The sequence below is a fragment of the Eulemur rufifrons genome, chromosome 7, assembly GCF_041146395.1.
Source record: "Eulemur rufifrons isolate Redbay chromosome 7, OSU_ERuf_1, whole genome shotgun sequence".
Lineage (NCBI taxonomy): Eukaryota > Metazoa > Chordata > Mammalia > Primates > Lemuridae > Eulemur > Eulemur rufifrons.
Genome location: NC_090989.1, coordinates 286,593,576 through 286,613,627, shown reverse-complemented (window position 1 = coordinate 286,613,627; position 20,052 = coordinate 286,593,576). Strand labels below are relative to the sequence as shown.

The following is a 20,052-nucleotide window of genomic DNA, read 5'->3' as shown; positions in this document are numbered from 1 at the left end:
TGGTATTTTGTGTTTTTCAAGGAATTTTTCCATTCCATTTAAGCTGTTAAAATTGACACAAAGTTGCTTGTAATATTCCCTTGTTACCTTTTTGCTGCCAACAGGATAGGCAGTGAGGTTCCCTCTTTTGTTCCTTACATTGCTTATCTGCATCTGCTTTTTTCCTGATCAGTCTAGCTGGGGTTTGTACATTTTGTTGGTCTGCATTTTGACCTGATCATTCTGGCTGCTGTGTCGAAGGCAGATGGAAGGGGGCCAGGGCAGAAGCAGACGGGTCAGAGGGTGGCTGTAGCGATGCCATCAAGAGCCAACAGAGGCTTGGCCGAGGAGGTGGCAGTGGGGGAAGCGAAAGCAGTGATCGTATTCTGGACACATTTAAAGGTAGATTCAAGACAATATGAAGGCCGGGCACGGTGGCTCACGCCTGTAATCCTAGCACTCTGGGAGGCCGAGGCGGGTGGATCGCTCGAGGTCAGGAGTTCGAGACCAGCCTGAGCAACAACGAGACCCCGTCTCTACTAAAAATAGAAAGAAATTATCTGGCCAACTAAAATATATATAGAAAAAATTAGCTGGGCATGGTGGCACGTGACTGTAGTCCCAGCTACCTGGGAGGCTGAGACAGGAGGATCCCTTGAGTCCAGGAGTCTGAGGTTGCTGTGAGCGAGGCTGACGCCAGGGCACTCACTCTAGCCCGGGCAACAAAGCAAGACTCTGTCTCAAAAAAAAAAAAAAAAAAAAACATGACAACACATCAGACATGGATCAGAATGGGATGAGGGAAAAAAAAAAGAAGAGAAAAGGATGACTCCAGAGATTCTGGCTGGAGCAACTGGAAGAATGGAGCTTCCACCGAGGGAGACAGGAGGGCGGTGGGCACCCTCCGGAGCGCAGGTTTGGCCAAGTCGGCGTTGGAACACTCACTGGGCCTCCGCGTGTAGACGGTGGACAGCTTGGGGGATGCAAGGGTCTGGAGTTCAGGGAAGAAGTCTGGACTGAAAGTTCAAAATTGGAATTCATGCCTTTTAAAGCCATGGGAATAGGTGAGATGATAAAGGAGTGTAGATGGCAAAGAGAACATGCCGTGTCGTGCAGGCACACTACGTTTGGGAGATAACAGAAACTCCAGAAGAACAGACGTAAAATGGTCTCAAAAAGGAGGGAGTGAGAACGGAGAAAAGGCTGCCGACGGCCTTCAGGAGCCCAGCTGAACACAGAGAAGGAGAAACCAGAGACCGGTCTCCCAAAGAGCTGGTTACTAGGAAGGAAAGAAGAAAAAATGGGGAAATCGATAGAAAGGAAACAGGAACACTTTTTAAAGATGGGAGAAGTAACAGTGTGTTTATATACTGATACAAGAATCCAGTAGAAAGAGAAAAATGGACGGGGCAAGAAACAAAGTATGGAACTGCCAGTGTGTGTCCCTGGGTGGCCGATGACGAGATTCGGTGTGCGAAGGGGACTGGCCCTGACTCACGCGTAGCAGGGACAGCTGAGCTCCAGGGCCCAGACTCAGGGAGGAGGCTGACGGCAGGGCAGGCCCCCCTTGGGTCCAGTCAGTCAGATCAGGAGAGGACCTCATGGGGGACTGGACTCTCGACGGCAGGGAGCAGAAGACGTGCGGACTCGTCACCTGGGACAGGAGCTGGCCCATGTGAAGCTGGGCCAGGCTGTGTCCTGGCGCCACCACTGGCTCTGAATAACCTGGACAACTGATCGAGTTTCACTGTGCCTCAGTTTCCTCATCTGAAAATGGCTCCCACGCAGACCGTCACCAGGGGAGACAGCCAGTGCCTGACAGGCTGTGCGGCTGCCTGTGACTGTTCTGGACGGGGCTGGCCCTTCCACCTGCTCCCTGCTCGCCTGTCGGGGCTGGCTCTTGAGGACAGCAGGGGCCGGGGGCCTGCCCTCCTTGCTGCCTTGCTCACCTGGGGCCAGCTTGATCTCCAGTGCAGTCCGGATGAGGGCCATCAGCGTAGACGTGAAGTGCACTGTCATGTCCTCGTTGGAGATTGGCATGTTCATGCGAACTAGACGCTGGGGACAGGGGAAGGCAGGTCAGGGCCAGGCCTGTGGGGTAAACCCCACCCAAGGACCACACGCTGCTTGGGTCCCTGGAGGCCGGGCCTCCCGACGGTGGTCCCTGGAGGTGCCTGGGCCCGAGCGAAGTTGGGTGGTTGGGAGTTTTGCCAGCATTCACACTCACCCCAGGACCCCACCCCCATCTGAGCTGAGAATTTTCTCGGCTGCAGACAAGTAGAAATCCAGGTAAAGATTCTAGCACGGGACTCGCCCAGGAGCCTTGATCCCTCTGAATGAACAGGCACGTCCTCAGTCGGGGGGACCCCTGCCTGTGGCTGCCAAAAGGGTGTGTGGCCTCGCTGAGGAGGGAGGGGCCCAGGATGGGGCTCCTGGGGGTGGCCACAGATAGAGGGGAGGGCCTCTGTCGTCATGGCTCTGCCCAGGGCCTCTCTGAGGCCGAGTTCCCAGCGGGACACCCTCAGGGAGGACAACCTGGCTTTAGGCAGGCCCAGCAAGGTTTCTGCCTCTCACCACCCAGACAGGGAGGGGGCCAGGAAGAGACACTCAATGTCACTTGAAGGCAGAGCCCGTCTCAAATCATGGCATCAACAGAAGCCTTACAGATCAGCTCCTTCTTGCTGGAAGGACCCAGAACAGACGGGACTGCCCAGGGCCTCCGGCTCAGCCGGCAGCAGTGTGGGGGCTGGTGCGGACCAGACGGGGCAATGCCCTGCAGCGAGGCTCCCGTCACGCTCAGGGGGACGGTCCCCTTCTCTCCTCAGGGACGGAGCAGCTGGAGACAGGCATGTGTGTGCCACAGGCCTCCAGGCACAGCCCACAGCTGCCCAGAGCCTCAGGCTCCGAGAACTCGTGAGGCCTCCAGGGGAGACGGGTCCCAGGTGCGTGTGACGCCCTGAGCATGGGGGGGGGGCAGGTGGAGCCCTGGGGGCACCGTCCACCCTGTCTTCTGTCGCGGGGTGAGAGCTGGACACGGGAGCTCCTCCCTGGGGTCTCCCAAGCCTGCACCTTGTGGCAGGGCAGCCTTCAGCCCCTCGGCTGGCGAGGGCCCCGCGGCCCTGCCCCAGGCATCCTGACCCCGAGTCCGGGTCCTCAGCCCGATGGCTGGGAGGTGGCTGTGGATGGGGCTGCAGACGCGAGCCCGACTCTGTCTCCCGAATGCTGGCAAAGCCCCACTGGACACATCCAATCATGGTCCCAGGACCTCTCACGTCACACGTGTGTCGCACACCAGGAAAACCAAACTCCCAGAGCACGGCACCCCTGCAGACCAGCACCAACAGCCGTGAGAGAGGCCGGGGAATCCCTCTCCAGGAAGGAAAGTCGGGGGCAGGAGTGAAGAGAGAGCGGGCGGGTGATTTCCAAGAAAGGAGAGCTCCGTCCAGGCACCGGAGGGCTGCTCACCAGGGGCTCCGTCCGCACACTCCAATCCCTGAAGGGCCACACATCTCAGAGAGAGCAGAGGGGCAAGGCCAGAGCAAACAGGCATCTCTGCCCGAGTCCTGGACCCTGCCCAGCCCACCCATACCCCACCCTGAGGCTTGGTTCTCTTCGCCCAGAACCTCCAAGTTGGCAGAGGCAGCCGGCACAGCTGGGCGGGTGCCGAGGGCTGCTCATCATGGCCTTGCTTGCCACCAGCCCTGGGTGTTGGGTGGACGGAGCTCTCCTTCCCGGGACAAAGCCGAGGCCTCGCATGCAGGGCCTCCAGGCAGGCACAAGGCGCAGGGCAGGACGGGAACCGAGGACAGCAGAGGGGTCCGGTCTGGCACAGAGGAGCTGCTTGGCCCCACAGGCTGCACTGAGTCGGGCGACAGAGGCCTGGGTCTGGGGGGCGGAGAGGGCGGCGGGACAGGACACGTCTGTGCAGAGCCAGGGGGCTGGACGCTGTGGCCGGCGGCTCTCCCAGGCAGAGGGAGCCGCGGGTCGTGGGCTGCCAGAGAGCCTGGGGTCCCAGGGAGGGCTCCGGGCCAGCCGGGTGCTGGAGGGGTGGGGTGTGCTCACACTCTGGGGGGCCCTGTGGTGTGCCTGCCCACCCGGGAGGGAGGCCTGGGGGCATCCTTCAGTTTACTCCCTTCCTTGCAACTCAGCCCCCTGTGGCTCGTGGACCCCTGAGGCTGTCCCCATCCTGCAATGGCCCTCTCAAACCCCGAAGTCCCAGGAATGACAGCAAGATGCCTGTTCCTCACACCCTCGCTCCTCGGTGCCACCATGCCTCCTTCCCACTGTGGAGCCTCGGAAGCCCCTGCAGACCCCAGCCTGGGCCCAGGGAACCTCTGCATTTGCTGAGCTGGGATGGGGGGCACAGGGGGTACGCAGAAGCACCAGAGGCCCTGCGAGCTCCAGCCACCCACTAGGACCAGCTCCAGAGGGCCGGATGACTCTACCCATGCCGACGCTCAGGGGACAGAGCATCTGGGGTGGGGCCCTGAGCCCAGAATGGAAACAGTCTCTGTCAGAGTCAGGGGTCTGTGCCCTTTCCTAGGAAGGAAACAGAGTGAAACGGGGGGCGGGGGGCCTGGCTTGTCTTCCTGAGCCTCTGGGGACCCTCCGAGGGGCCAGTGCACAGACGGCACCCGGCGGCCAGGCCCCACTGCCTGGGGAGGAAGCAGAGGCGGGCGGGGCTGGGGAGGGAGGCGGCGCGGCAGCCGGCAAGCCCTGCGAGGAGGCGCGAGAGCCGGAGGGCGACAACGGACAGCCTCCTGGGGGGTGCAGGGTCGGGGTCTACCTTGTAGGCAACTCGAGCAGGGCATTTCTTCCCCAGCCCCAGAGGTGGGGACATGTGTTTCAGCATCTCAAACATGTCACTGTAACTGATGCGCCCGCTGGAAACCCGTCCCAGAGAGGCCAAGGCGCAGGGTCCACAGAGCAGGTGCGCAGCGGGCGGAGCGGGGGCGGGCGGGAGGAAGCAGACAAGAAAACAGATCCAGTTAATCGGTGTCGGCACGACGCCCACAGGCACGGAGACACGAGGGCTGCGCTGCCAGACGTGGCCCTCCTGGCCCCCCGCCCCCGGCCTCACCTCCACGGCCAGCCCCACGCGGGGCCGCGGGCAGGGTGACGTCTGAGCTAATGAGCATGGAGGGTGAGGGAGGGCTGCATCGGGGCGGCTTTGGGTTGTTAAGTTCTGACTTTACTCTTTTAGAAACCACAGAGAATGCCGAATCAGAAAAGACCGGCTTCGCCACGCCGGCGGCGCTGGCGGACAGAGTGTGAGGCGGACGGGCTGTGGCCAAGGCCACGGCAGAGCATCAGCTTTCCTTAATGGTCAGATTTGCTTCCAAGTGAGGCTAGAGGCTAAAAGAGTGGAGAAAAATCTAAAGCCAACCAGAAAACTAGAAGGGAGCCCCGAGGCTCTAGAGCCAAACTTGACGGTGGGGCAAGTCCTGCTCCAAGCCCAGAGACGCCCGAGGCCAGCCCAGGGCAGGGCTGCTGCTGGGGTCAAGGCTGGGCGGGGAATGGGGGGCCGCGGGGAGGGGAGCTGGCAGGACGTGGCCTGGTGCTGCTCTTGCACCAGCTCTGACGGCCAGGGGGCAGGTCGGGGCCCACACGCAGCAGGAGCCACTGGTGCGGGGCCTGGGAACCCAAGGGCTCCAACAATTGAGTCTTCCTGAAGTGGAGGGGCCGTCCCGGGGTACCTGCCTATCACCTTGGGGTCCCAGACATGCAGCCAGGTGGCCCAGGAGAGAGAGGGGACAGCCTTTCCCGGCAGGTGGATCTGCCCGGGGCCCTCGCTCCTCCCGCAGCTCCAGACCAGGGGGCTCCTCCGCTGAGCCGAGCAGACCAATCCAGAGGCACAGCAGGAGGCTCCCTGGGCTCCACACCCCGCCGCCGCCCTCCCTTCCCCAGGGACTGGACAACTGCTGGGTTACTGGGCTCTTCCGACCCAGAGGGGAAGCTGCCGCAGGTGAACCTGTCTCCATATCCCCCTCCTCGGGGCCCGCGGCCCCTGGCTCGTCTGACCACCAGCCCACCCTCAAGAACTCAGAGGAAAACGGGGTGTGCCAGCTGCTTCCTTGGTGCAGGTGGGACCTGGCCCCCAGCCCCCCAGCCAGCTGGTCCTGGTCCTCACGGCCCAGCGAGAAAGCTCTCTGTGCACTGTCCCAAGGCTGCCTGTCTCGGCCAGCTGGAGGGGTCGAGGGGGATTAGACAGGGAACCAAAGCGTCCAGGAGGCTGGAGTGCGGGGCAGGGCGGGCGGAAAGAGAGGTGAGGTGTTGTCATTCCCAAACCAGGCAGGGAGTGTGTGCTGTGTTTGCATTTCGGGCAGGGAAGTATGTCAGATGGAGGCTCTGAAGTTGCAAACCTTGTAGGCCAACCTACGAGGGCAGTTCTTCCCTAAGCCAACGGGTGGCGCAATACAACGCAACAAACTGTACAAATCCTTATAATGAATCCGGCAACTGGAAAGGAAACGTCACAGGTTATGGCAACACAGGCACGATGGAGCCCCTCCCGCCCGCCCCCAGCCTAGGACGGGAAGGTTTGGCCTCGCACAGGCGTGGAGGGGAGGGAGCCCCGGAGAGGCGGCACCCGGCCAGGGGACCGGGTGTGGGAGCTCCCCGGGAGGTGCAGGACGTCATTCCTAGAGTCCGACGATGTAGGCAGGAGACACTCCGCACAGAACATCAGCGAGTTCCATACGGGCAGACGGCGCGTCTACACCTGCCAGCCACGCCGAGCCCCTGCTGCACACGGTGCGAGGCCTTCGCCATCTGTCTCTCCTGGGCCCGCCCACCCGCTCCCTCGCTGCCAGCCCCTCCTCGGCTCCCTGGGCCTCCAGGCCACAAGGCCCCTCCCCCACGTGCCCCTCTGGCCCCCAGCTCTCCCTGCACAGCGTCCACAGAGGCCTGTGTCCACGAGCCTCCCGACGGCCCCTCTCTCCCCAAACACCCCCCCAGGGCACCCCCAGCGCCGGCACCCCAGTCCCCACTGACACTTTTGTCTCCTATGCTGAGGCCCCTCATTCCGGTCAGCTCCAGATGGTGCTGAAGATACTTCCGGAGACGAGGGGGGAGGGAGGAAGCCCCACTTCGGGCTCACTCGAGGCACCTGCTAAGCTGCTGGACTGTGGGGACCAACACAAGGGCGCTGGACAGCTGTGGGACCCCCAGCCTCCAGGACCACCTCCCATGAAACCCAGACAAAAAGGGGGGCCGAATGCTGTCACTCCCCAATGCAAGGACTGTCCACACAACAAAACAAAGCTACCTGCTGAGCACATTCTAAGGCCTGTCTCCACCTGTGCCGCCACCCCTGCACCTGACACGCTGCGCCCAGCCTCCCTCTCTCCTCTGCACCCCGCGTCGCCCCTCGGCCTCCTTGAGTGCTTGACCCAGCTGCTCTCGCCAGTTCAGCTCGCACGCGGCATCCTCTGATGCTCCAGGCCAGACACGGTCTCTCACTCAGAAACGCCCGGGCCTCAGGCTGCAGCCGAGCTGCCGCCCCGTCACCTGGCGTGGCCGGGTGCTGAGGGACGTGCGCCCTGCACCTTTGGGCTCCTGCCCCGGGACAGGCAGATGCTCAGGAAACGTGTGTGGGACAGATGGATGAGCACAGAGATGAGCAGACAGATGGCTCCAGGAAGCGTGACTGTGACTCCCTTTTGAGTCTACACTTCCCCACAGAGTGTTGAAGCAACAACAAAAGGGAGGCTGGGAAAAGGCAGCAGAGGAAACCAACAACTCCAAGCCTCCCTACTCGGTCCACAGCACGCATGTGCACACAGCAAAAAACGCTCCCACGTCCATACTCACATGGCACACGTGTGCACAAGCCATGCACACACACAGCTGCACACACCACACGCACATGGGTACACACATGTTGCCCACATGCATACATATCCACACACAACCACACGGGTATGCACAAACATGCAGTTCACTTGCACACAGACATACACATACACTCACATGTGCATAAATATGCACGTGTCCGGAGCCCTCAGGCCCGGCTGCAGCATTGCCTCTGGCGCCTGAGCGCAGTGGTTTTCCACTCCACAAGCAGCAGCACAGTCAGTTCCACTGTGGGAGGAGCTGACGTTTCCCGCCTTCCTTAACGGCCGCTTTGCAGTTTGAACTTACCCGCCTTTTCCTTTCCCGCCTTGCTGCCCTATACCACCTGCCGCTCAGCACACCACAAACGACACTTGATCAGACTCCTGTCTTGTCTCCATTTCTCGCGTCTCTTGTCCCCCCAATTCCCACTCCCCCTTCCAGGGTTCGCGTTGACAGTCCTGCGGGTCGGGACACACATGCACACTTGCCAATGCCTGTGTGCAAAAACACTCACATTCACCCGCCGGTGCACACTCATGCACAGCACACAGTAGGAATACATACACACATACACACATGTGCAATGCATAGTACACACAGGTGGTCACCTGGGAAGTCAAGGTGACCACATCCCTGCCCCTGTCCCGGGCGTGACGGGGAGGCTCGAGGTGCTGCCCTGGACGTGGACCCAGCCCCGCGCTGCTCAGACGCGTCTGCCTCCCCCGGCGTCTGGCGCAAGCTGCGTGTCAGGCCCGGCCGCCAGGGAGGCAGCTGCGTGTGCTGCTCACGGGCCACCTCTGCGCTACGTCAAGGCCCGCGGGTCTTGCGTGTTAGCTGGCAGGCGCCACTTGCGCGTGAGGCTGCTATGCTGTCTGCACTGCGATAAGCACTTTCTCTGCCGTGTCTCCGCCTGCCTGTGCCTTGCGGGGCCTCGGTTCTCGGACTCTGGCGCTGGGGAAGCAGGCTGACCCTTCGCTGTGCCTGGGAACCGGGCCACAGCCCGGCCCACGTCCGCTTCCCGCGGGCCCTGCTTGTGCTCAGGTCACACAGGCGTGAGGACTGTCGTCCTCCTCCCGCCACCGCCTGAATTCACCGCTGTGCCTGTGACCTTCAGGACAAGTCACATCCCACAAAGCTGCAGTCCCCACCCCCGTCTGTGGCCTGCTAGGGACCGGGGCGCAGAGCTCTGCCACCCCCTACCGCCCTGTCCGTGGGAAAACTGTCTTCCATGAAACCGGTCCCTGGTGCCAGAGAGGCCGGGCACTGCCGTCATAAGGCACCTGCGTCTTCCGTAGCACAATCTCCTCTAGAAAAACAATGTTCCCAGAAACAACAGCAACTCTCAGACCACACGGTCAGGATGGCCTTCCTGGAACTCGCCGAAACCCTCCTCAGTTGGGGTCTCTCCTACCCTCTGCCTAACGAGGCCTAGGTGTGGCCAGTCTCGCCCCGGTCCGCCTGGGCCTTCCTGACCACAGGTCCCGCGTGGGCGTCCCCGGGCGAGCACAGGGCAAACACGCTGCCGCAGCAGTCAGCATGGGGGTCTCCAAAGCCACGAAAACGGTCCGGAAACATGTACATAGACCATGAATCACAGATAACCGCTATGCTCGTTCTAGACTACATAAAAATTGTCAATTTCCCCCTGAAATGAAAACACACAGACAGACACTGTGGGCCTGGAAGCGCCTGGACAGAGAGGCCTGTGTCCCAGGGCGCCTGACACTGCCAGCGGCTCTGTGACTCCGCCGGGCTAGGACGGGCCCCGGGCAGCACCGCTGTCCTGGTGGGGACGGTGGGGGTGGTCCAGGGACGCTGAGCGGAGGGGAGAGGCCGAGGGAGCCCAGCCAAGCCCCCACGCCTCTGGGTCTGCTCCCACGCAGAGCTTCCGTTCGAGGAAACCAGGCAGCAACTGCGGAGCTCTGTGGGCTGCGAGGCCCTTACCAAGAGGAGGGCGACCGGCTCCTCGTCTCCCGCGGCAAGGGGCCTGGCGACAGAGCCGGGCGTGGGGGCCGTGGGCAGGCCAGGGAACCTGGAGAGAGGAGGTGGGCTGCCCCTGCACCCAGCCCCGTCCTTTCTCATCCCCCCAGGGCACGGGAGGCGGTGGATGTCCACCCACTCCCTGAGAACTGCTCGCCCACGGATGCCCGCTGAGTGGTCCCTGGGAGCCGGGCCGGCTGCGTCTGACTCGCTGACTCATGGCCCCTCCGCCTGCTGTGCCCGCCCTGCAGAGAGCAGCCCCGTGACCCCTGCTGGAGCGAGCGAGCCCGTGAGCGAGCGAGTGTGTAAATGGGTGATTGGATGAAGGAATGGACAAATGGACCGAGGGAGAATCCACGCTGCTTGGCTTGATTCCTTCCTCAACGTGCTCTCGGCCCCGGGGGCGCACACACACCGCAGTGCCACGGAACACGACCTCGGACCGCTCACGAGACCCAGCTGTCTGGAAACGCATCCCCCTCCCCCAGGCGACACAGCAAACCTTTCCCACCGCGACCAGAGGGTCTAAGCGCACTAGAGCCTTGCTGGCAGCTCATCTGACTTCACTGTACGTCCACCGTACACCCACCACCTCCCACCTGGGCTGGGGACACAGAGGTGCACGGTGACTGCCGCCCCCAAGGGAAACGGCAGAGAGGGAGGCCCCCAGGCCCTTCGGGGGAAGGTTCTAAACCCCCACATCACTTTTGCCCTCAGAGCCCGCCAAGCTCCACCAGGGTGGCGTGGCCGTGCACACCCTCCCCGCGGCCCCCCAAGCCCTCACGTGGCCGGCCTTGGAGGAACACGCGCACTCCTGTGCGGGAAGAGCCCCGAGTCTCACAGCCCCCTGAAAACCTTCTGTGACACCAGGCAGCCTCTGAGGGATGAGCTGAGGGGTTTAAAAGGCCTCCCTAGGCCCGGGGAGCCATACAAGGGCACAGGGGACCACAACGGAAGTGCCACTCAGCGGGGACACCAGCGAGGTCCTGCCTGCAGCAGGATGGACCCCCGAGCCCCGCACCGAAATGTGCCCAAGCCACCCAGCCCTGTCCTGCGATCTGTCGGTGTGGACCGTCCCCGAGGACCGCAGGGTGCCGGGGCTCACTTACCACGCAGCCGGGTCGTACTCAGCCCAGACCCGGATGAACTCGTCTAGGTGGTGAGGCCCTAGGATGGAAGAGTCCCGCGTAAGGTACTCAAAATTGTCCATGATCACAGCCACAAAGAGGTTCAACATCTGCAGGGCAGGAAGGAGAAGAGGTGACGTAGAGAGACCCAGCCTGGCCGCCCGCCCTGCCCTCACCTGCCGGCCGTCGGGGCAGAGGTGGCTCACGCGCGCCGCCCGGGCCTGCTCTCCCCGCAGAGCCTGCGCTGCAGGGCTCCCTCGGCCCGGTCAGCCCCGAGACCTCTGCCCCCACGTCCACTGTCCAGCCCTCATCCAGGCCCGTCGTCTCCTGCCCACGGCCTGTCGCGCCATCTAGGCTGGTCCCCCTCAGGCTCACAGTCAGGGACGGCAGGGACTGCGGAGTCATTAGTTTGGGCTCTACAGACCGACGGCTTAGGCTCTTTTTTAAAAACACAATTAAACTGAAATTGATGTAACATACAATTAAACATTTCTAAAAGTACAATTCAGTGGCACTGGTGTGTTCACAATATTGTACAAAGAATAACCCCACCCCCACTGAGCAGCCACCCCTCCCCTGCCCTCCCCGACGCCCTGGACGCTGCCACCCGACGCTCGGCTTCTGCGGATTCGTCGATTCTGGATACTCGACGTGAAAGAAATCATACGATATGTGACTGGTACGCCTGGCTTCTTCCACGCAGCAGGCGTGTGGAGGTGCACCCGTGCTGTGGCGCGTGCCGGCACGTCACTGCTTCCCATGGCTGAATCACAGTGCTCGCCACCATCATTCATTCACTGGGAGACAAGTGGGTGGTCTCCGCCTTTTGATTATCATGACTACTGTTGCCATAGACATTCAGGTACGTGGACAAATCTCTTCCTTTCTCTTGGGTATGTACCTGGCAGTGGTCACATGGTAATTCTATGCTTAAGTTTTAAAGGAACTGCCAAACTTTTTCCATAGCAGCTGCTATTAATACATTTTACTTTCCTACCAGCAATGTACCATAGTTCCTATTCCTCCACATCCTTGACAATAATTGTTATTTTACAAAGGCATTATACTGGGTGTGAAGTGACATATCTCATTATGGTTTGATTTGCATTTCCTTAATTACCAAAGATGTTGAACATCTTTTCATGTGACTGTTCACCATCTATTAATATATACCTTCTCTACAGAGCTGTCTATTCCAATCCTTTGCACATTTTAAAAATTGAGTTATTTGTCTTTTTGTCATTGAGTTGTGGGAGTTCTTTATACATCCTGGATATTAACTCCTTCTCAGATATGTGATTTGCAAATATTTTCTACCATTCTGTAGATTGTATTTCCACATATTTGATAATGTCCTTTGATGAACAAAACTTTTAAATTTTGATGTAGTCCAATTTATCTATTTTTTCTTTTGTTGCTCGTGATTTTGGGGTCAAACCTAAGGATCCACTGCCAATTTTGAAGTCTTGAAGATTTAGCCCCTATGCATTCTTCTAATAGTTTCCTGGTTTTCACTCTTCTATTTAGCTCTTTGATTGATTAATTTTGTATATGGAGTGAGGCAAGGGTCCAACTTCATTCTTTTGCATGTGGCTATCCAATTTCCTCCATATTATTTGTTGAAGAGACTAGTCTCTCCCCACTGAATTGTCATTGAAAGAAAGATAATTTTTCCCCCACTGGCACCCTGGTCAAAAATCAATTGACCATAGATGCTTGGGTTTATTTCTGGACATCCAATTCTATTCCGTTGGCCTAAATGTCTAGCTGCCAGCACACACAGTTTTGATTACCGTAGCTCTGCAGTAAGTTATGGAATAGGGAGATGTGGTTCCTACAACTTCTTTTTCAAGATTGTTTTAGCTATTTGAGTGCTCCTTGCAATTCCGTATGAATTTGAGGATCTGCTTTTCAATTTCTGCAAAAAGGCCACTGGCATTTTGATAGGGATTGCATTTAATCTAAACATTGCTTGAGGAAGTATCACCATCTTAACAATATAAAATCTTCCAATCCATGCACATGGGATGACTTTCCATTTAATTAGGTCTTAATTGCTTTTCATCAGTGTATTGTAGTTTCCATTGCACAAGTCTTTCATCTCCTTATTTATTTACTCCTAGCTATTTTATTGTTTTGGATGTCATTGGAAATAAAATTATTTTCTTAATTTCCTTTTCAGAGTGTTCACTGCTGGTGAATATAAACACCACTGGTTTTTGTGTGTTGATTTTGGATCCTGCAACATTGCTGGATTTGTTTATTAGTTCTAGTAGCATTTTTGTGTCTGTGTGTATTCTTCGGGATCATCAATGTGCAAAATCATGTTATCTGCAAATAGAAAGAGTTTTCTTCTTCTTTTCTAATTTGGATGCCTTTTATTTCTTTTTCTTGTCTGATTGCTCTGGCTAGGACGTCCAGCATAATGCTGAATACCTGTAGTGCACTCCTGTCTTGTTCTGGATCTTTTGGGGAAAGCTTTCAGTCTTTCACTGTTGAGTATAATGTTAGTTGTGGGTTTTTCATAAAAACCCTTTATCATGCTAAAGAAGTTCCTGTCTATTCCTAGTTTGCTAAGTGTTTTTTTTTTTAATCATGAAAGGGTGTTGAATTTTGTTAAATGCTTTTTCTCCATCCATCGAAACGGTGTTTTTTTTTTTCCCTCATTCAACTAATGGGGTGTATTACATTGATCGATTTTCTTATGCTGAACCACCCTTGCATTCCTGGGATAAATTCCATTTGGTCACGGTGTATAATCCTTTTAATGTGTCCTTGGAATTGATTTGCTAGTATTTTGTTGAGGGTTTTTGCATCAATATACATAAGGAATATTAGTCTGCAGTTTTCTTTTATTGTGACATGTTTGGCCTTAGTATTAGGGTAATGAGGGCCTCAGAGAATGTGCTAGGACGTGCTTCCTCCTATTCTATGTTTTGGGAAGAGTCTGAGTATTAACTCTTTTTTTATTCTTTTTACTGCGGCAAAATATACATAACAAAAAATTTATCATTTTAGTCATTTTTAAGTGCAGAAGTCACTGGCATTAAGTATATTCACATTGTTGTGCAACCATGACCATCCTCCACCACCAGAACTTTTTTCATCTTCCCAAACTGAAAATCCGTACCCACCGAACACTAATTCTCCACCCCTCCCCCACCCCCTGGCAACCGTACTTCCTGTCTCTATGATTTCTCCATTGCAATAACAACAATACCCTCTTAGGACTGCCTGCCTCAGCAATTACCAGCAGGCTGTCACCACCAGCTTCATCTCCTGCAATTCTGCCAGTGTCCCTCTATTCCAGGCAAGGTAACCAAATCCCCACCTAACTTAGTCCCGCCACCCACCCCAAATCATAATTCCGCTTTTTCCACTTCACTTCTGTCAGACCAAACTAGTCCCAAGTGTTTCTAAGTGTGAGTCACTCATCAGGTGCTCCCGGCCCTGATCCCTTCTCTGCTTCAGGTAAGGAAAAGACACCAGGGTCAGTGGAGAGCCATGAGGGAGGTCATGGGGACAACACACAAAGGACACTGGCCACAAAACACCCACTTCTCTGGAGAAGAATGACAGCTAAAGCCAGGGCGTGCTGGCCCTGTGGCTGGTGTGACGTAGTCAGTGTGGCTTCCTGTGGGACCCTGTCTCTGTGGGCAGGCGCAGGGCGAGGCCGGGCTGGGGCGCTGGCTCCTGCAGCACCAGACGTCTGTGGACAGCAGAGAGAGCGATGTCCCACTGCCTACAGGACAGTGATTTTCTAAAAGGTCCACCCTCCTGGCTGCCCACTAGGCTCCTCTGAGGGAGACCAGGAACCCAGAGATGACCCCAACACGCAAATCCCGTCCTTGGTTTCTGGCAACTAGTGACACACAGTTCTGTAGGCTTTTCTCTATTTCTCTCTCTACAGGTAAGCTCACCTGTCTCAAGTGGGCACCACTGTCAACCAACCCACCCTCTACTGCACCCTCCAAACTCACACTCCATCATCATCAGAAACCCTCTGTCTCCCTCCTCCCGAGTACCCCAATTCCTCTCACTGGGTCTGGAATAGCTAAGAGGATGGACGTCCCCCTCCACCCTCTAAACGTCTGCCCTTTGAGGCCATCTCCTAACCTTCCCCTCCTTCCACGGAGACTGAGCACCTGGCTGCCTATTGTTGTCTCCACGTCTACTCTGGCCATCCTTGTTGCTTCCAAGACCCCCTGAGACGGGTCACCACTGCCAGCCATTCCAATCCCGAACCTTCTCCCACTGTCGGCTCAGCTCCTTGTTCCTGTGACTCATACTAAACATGGCAGTCACCAACGACCGCCAGTAACGTCACCACCATGCCTCCCAAGGCTTAACTTCACACGGCCCACTCTGCCCACGTCACCTATCCTTCCAGCTCACTTCCTCAAGTCCTGCACCCCAAAACCTCTTGTCCTTGTGAGGACCTCTACTCCAATAGCCTTGCCCTCACCCCCCTCTGCCCCCATCTCCCTGTGTCCCCAGCTTTGATCCCACACCCAACACTATAACCACACTCTTACAGACACCCACTCTCCTTCCTTACACTTGTCTGGGAAACCCCAAATCTGGATAATCTGCGTCACCACCCACGGTATTGATCAGTAAATGTGGCTACAGAAAGGCACCGACTGTGCGGGCAGGTCCCCCGCGAGAGTTGCAACCGTGACTCTGGGGTGCCCGTCCGCACTGCCCTGCTGGGAGCAGCTGTGTGTCCCTGCTGCCCCCCACCACTCAGCACCCCTCGAACTCACTGCGACAGGGCTGTGCTCCCCGCCATGCCAGTGTGGACTGTGCGCGCCAAGCGCACCCTCGGCCTCCACGGTTTCACGTCCAGTCTTGGATCTCGGTCGTCACCTCACTTTCCCTTCCAGTGACGTTGCACACGGTTGATGACTCCACCCCCCTGAGGTAATTTCTCCGCTTCGCTCTGGGGCACTGCCCTCTCCTGGTTCTCCACCTGCCGCGCTGACTGCTCCTTCCTGTCTCCCAGACGCTCACGCGGCAGAACGTTTGGCCTTCTTCTCAATTCCGCTCTTTCCCTATGTCAGTGTTCCTCGGAGTTTAGCTCACACAGAACCACCCTGAGAGCTTGTTAGAACTCAAAGATTGCTGGATCCATCTCCCAGAGATCCTGATACAGTAGCCTGGGGACGGACCCGGGGAGATGCATGTCCAACAAGCACTCAGGTGATGCTCGGGCCACAGGTCACCGGGCTACGCTTCGCACGGCAGAGTCCTGGAGAACATCATCACCCCACAAATACGCCAAGCACCAGTGACAGCTCACTGACATCTCCAGCCCGGAGTTCTACCAGGTATCTCTATTCTCTCTATCCCCTACCAAACCTCACGCCTGCAGCTCCCCAATCTTCCCAGCTCGGAGGAAGAACCACTCATCCCATCACCCCAAAAACCCCAGGACATGGCTTTCCTCTCCTCCCTCACGCCCATATCCAATCATCAATCACATCAGCTCTCCCTTTAAAACGCAGCCCAATCTCACCTAATTCGCTCACCTCCCCCTTCTCGAGGCCACAGCTGCCCACAAGCGTCTTCCTACTCACTCCACAGCCCCCTCCTCCCCGTCTGCACAGAGCCAGAGTCAGGCTGCAGAACACCAGGCAGATCATGTCACATCCGTGCTTAAAGGCTCCAGAGGCTTCCGCTGACCTGGAATAAGATCCACACTCCTGGGACCTGGCCTGCCTGCCGCTCCGACCTGACCCCGCTACGTGTCCAGGCTCACCCACAGGCACGCGGGCTGGAGCGCTGCCTTGTGTCCTACCAGCACAGGGATGTCTTCCTAAAAGCTGGAGACTAAGGGACAACTGCCCCTGAGACGTCAACCCGACCACGGAAGCTGAGGCGGGGGCCACGGGAGCTCGTTGCTGCAGGTCCACTATCTCCCAGGACCAGTTCACGGTGCAGGAGACGAGGGCCCCAGCATGAACCGGGCTGGGCGGACGTGGCGCAGAGGCCGGGACTCACCAGGAAGGAGCACAGGAAGATGAAGGAGACGAAGTAGAAGTAGGCGAAGTCGCTCCCGCACTCACTGGCGCTGGCCCGCTCGTCACAGGCCCGGTTGCTGAGACAATCCAGCATGATCTCGTGCCAGGCTTCCCCTGTGGCACTCCTGCGGACAAGGGCAGAGCTGTGAGCCCAGCCCACAGGGGAAGGCCGGGAAGGGGAGGCTCCTTCACCCAGGGCCCTAGCCAGCCAGGAGTCAGGGAGCCCAGCCTTGAGGAGAACAGGGCCAAGCACACTCCGTCCGGGGCTCCTTCCCACGGAGCCCCACAGGTGCCAGGCCTGGGCAGCAGGTGACTGTTGCTTCGAAAGAACCCTCTGGCATTAGATTTCCAAGCTGGTCGTTCACTGAGAAGCCCCAGCTACTCGGAATGATCCACTACACTGACCGTGCCACAGTGAGCTCTGCTCTGTGGACACAACGTGCCCCAGGGGACTCTTTTTTTTTTTTTTTTTTTTGAGACAGAGACTCGCTCTGCCGCCCAGGCTAGAGTGCCGTGGTGTCAGCCTAACTCACAGCAACCTCCAACTCCTGGGCTCAAGCGATCCTCCTGCCTCAGCCTCCCAAGTAGCTGGGACTACAGGCATGCGCCACTATGGCCGGCTAATTTGTTCTGTATATATTTTTAGTCGTCCATATAATTTCTTCCTATTTTTAATAGAGACGGGGTCTCATTCTTGCTCAGGCTGGTCTCGAACTCCTGACCTCGAGCGATCCACCCACCTCGGCCTCCCAGAGTGCTGGGATGACAGGCGTGAGCCACCGCGCCCGGCCCCAGGTGGACTCTTGATCTCCTCCCAAACATGTGCCATCCCCGTCTTTTCCATTTCAAGAAATGGCGACTCTGCCCCTCCTGTTGCTCAGGCCAAAAGCGCTGGAATCCTCGCTCCTCTCTTTCCACATCCTGTTTCTCAGCTCATCTGCCTCCAAAAAATAGCCAGACTCACCACTTCTCCCCACCCTGGGCCAAGCAATGGTGACCTTCCTGGAGTTGCGACAGCTCATAACTGATCTTCTTGCTCCACCCTACATGGAAGCCCAGTGGGTCCACTAGACACAGATCTGGTCACGTCGCTTCTCTGAAAACCCCCAGTGACTCCCCTCCTCACCACAAAAGTCGAAATTCACAGACCGCCACAGCCCTGTGGGACCCGCTGGCCACTCTTTCCCTGCCTTCACTCCCTACCTCGGTCCCCACTCAGCCCACTCCAGCCACACCAACCCCACTGCTCCTGGAGGATGCCTCACCCTGGGCAGCCATGCGGGGGACTCTCCTACTTGGACTTTGCTCCCAGACACACAGCCAGCACCAGAGGTTTACGGGGTGCAGCTGGGTCAGAGCTCTGCGTCCCCACCTGTGCGTCTGTGCCCGGCCAGCCCCAGGTGGAAGCCGGGCCCACTCCACCCTGACGACGGCCGGGAAGAGGCCCTGCCAGGCAGCCGCTTCACCTGTGCCGGGCCTGACTGAGCACGGTGCTCCCATGGGACACAAAGCTCAGAGAGGAACAGAAATCTGTGAGACCAAAGGCTTAAAACTATGTTGGACTTCACAGGTTTGCCTCAAATCCTTTCTGGCACAAACCAGAATATTAATAAATGAAGAAGTAAAATCAACGTAACAGCTAAAGCCCAGAGAAACAACACTATTTGGGAAAAGTGTAAGCCTGAGGCCGCGTGCTCATCTTACTCAAGCGTCAGAAAACTCTCTTCAGGCAGCTCGGCAGAGCAGGCCTGGGTCCGCCTGCCCTGTCTGCAGAGGACTGCGCGGGGCCCCGGGCCTCTCTGTACACGGGCAGGCTGTGCCGGGGGCCCCAGGGCAGCCTGGCGAGACGAGTTTGCATCCGTGAACAGAAGTGGTGACGCCTCGAGAGGGAGCCCCGAGGCAATGAAATGTCTCCACCATAAACCCCTAAACGAGCTCTCTTCTCCTGTGCTGGGGGCAGGTGTGGCAAAGCGAGGGCGACTCGGAGGCAGAGATGCACAGTCACCCCTCCCCCCTGCCCCCAAGGCCACCCTCAAACCAGGATGGTCGGCAGGCCCTGGCCCGCAAGCGCACGCCAGACCTGGGAACAGCAGCTGGCGCTGCCCATCCTGGCAAGGAGGCTCTGGAGGCCCCAAAGCTTAGACTATGGCCCCCCGGCCCCCAGAGTCCACCTGCTGCTTGGCTCGGCTGCATCCAGTAGCTGAAGGACGGTAGCAGGTGAAGGTGTGTTCAGACCAGCAGTTCTGGCCAGTTGGGATCCTTGGGCCACCAAGTAGCTACAAACTCTGTCCCCCTGCAGCCTGCGTCCCTGATCCCACCAATCTCTGCGACCAATAAGGCAACCGGGTGGAGAGTTTGAGGCCAGCGCGTCAAGAGAGACCCTGCTGGGCACCTTCGGTCCTCCCCGACCTCCCAGACTGCAGCCTCCCTGGAGCCCTTCAGCTGCCGCTAGGGAGCAGAGATGAGGCCGCGGAGGCCAGCCCGGCCCTGCTCCCAGGGCAGGCACCACGAGCCCTTCGGAAACGCTAGGCAGAGAGAGGAGAAGAACTGGAAAGGCCCGCCGAGGGGAGGCCGGTGCGATTTTGTGGTTGGAGGGGGATGTCCCCACGGGCTGGCACCCACACTCCTCTATCCTGAGTGAAGGAGCCCCTGGTGGAAGAGAGAATGTCGGCCTGGGCTGACCGGCAACACACCTGAAAAGCAGCATCAAGGCTTGCAGAAAGGTCTGGAAATTGTTGTGCCGGTTGATGCTAGTATCGTCATCCAGGGCAATGTTTCCAAATACCTGAAACGGAGAGGAGCGAGGGCACGCTGGCACCGCGGGGTCTCTGGGAGCCGCGGCAGGTAGACCAAGCAAGAGGGGGTGTGTGTGCAGCGACAGGGACCCCACAAGGGACAGTAGGCTGCCCTCCGCCGGAGAGCTCCCACCCGTGCGTAGACGGCCTCCCAGTAACTGAACACACAGCTCAGCGTGTGCGGCTTCGCCTCTGAGCCTGTCTAGGCCTGAGTCCGAGTCACTGTTGACGGCAGGAACGCGGCCCGGAGCCCAGCTGCAGCCAAGCTCTGCTGCACGTGAGACAGGACGCGGCTCCAAGTTCCCTCTCTCA

The 20,052-nt window shown here is 58.0% G+C and overlaps 1 protein-coding gene across 2 annotated transcripts in view; it reads right to left on the bottom strand.

Annotated features, from left to right (window-relative positions):
* Positions 1 to 20,052, bottom strand: part of CACNA1B (calcium voltage-gated channel subunit alpha1 B) — a 187,868-nt gene that overhangs the window by 15,485 nt on the left and 152,331 nt on the right. For both annotated transcript variants that reach the window (XM_069477199.1, XM_069477200.1), the window contains exons 36-40: positions 19,639 to 19,730; positions 16,926 to 17,070; positions 10,905 to 11,032; positions 4,766 to 4,862; positions 1,929 to 2,037 (exon numbers count right to left, since the gene is read on the bottom strand). In XM_069477199.1, coding sequence (XP_069333300.1) covers positions 1,929 to 2,037; positions 4,766 to 4,862; positions 10,905 to 11,032; positions 16,926 to 17,070; positions 19,639 to 19,730 — 571 coding nt within the window. The remainder of the gene's footprint in view (positions 1 to 1,928; positions 2,038 to 4,765; positions 4,863 to 10,904; positions 11,033 to 16,925; positions 17,071 to 19,638; positions 19,731 to 20,052) is intronic.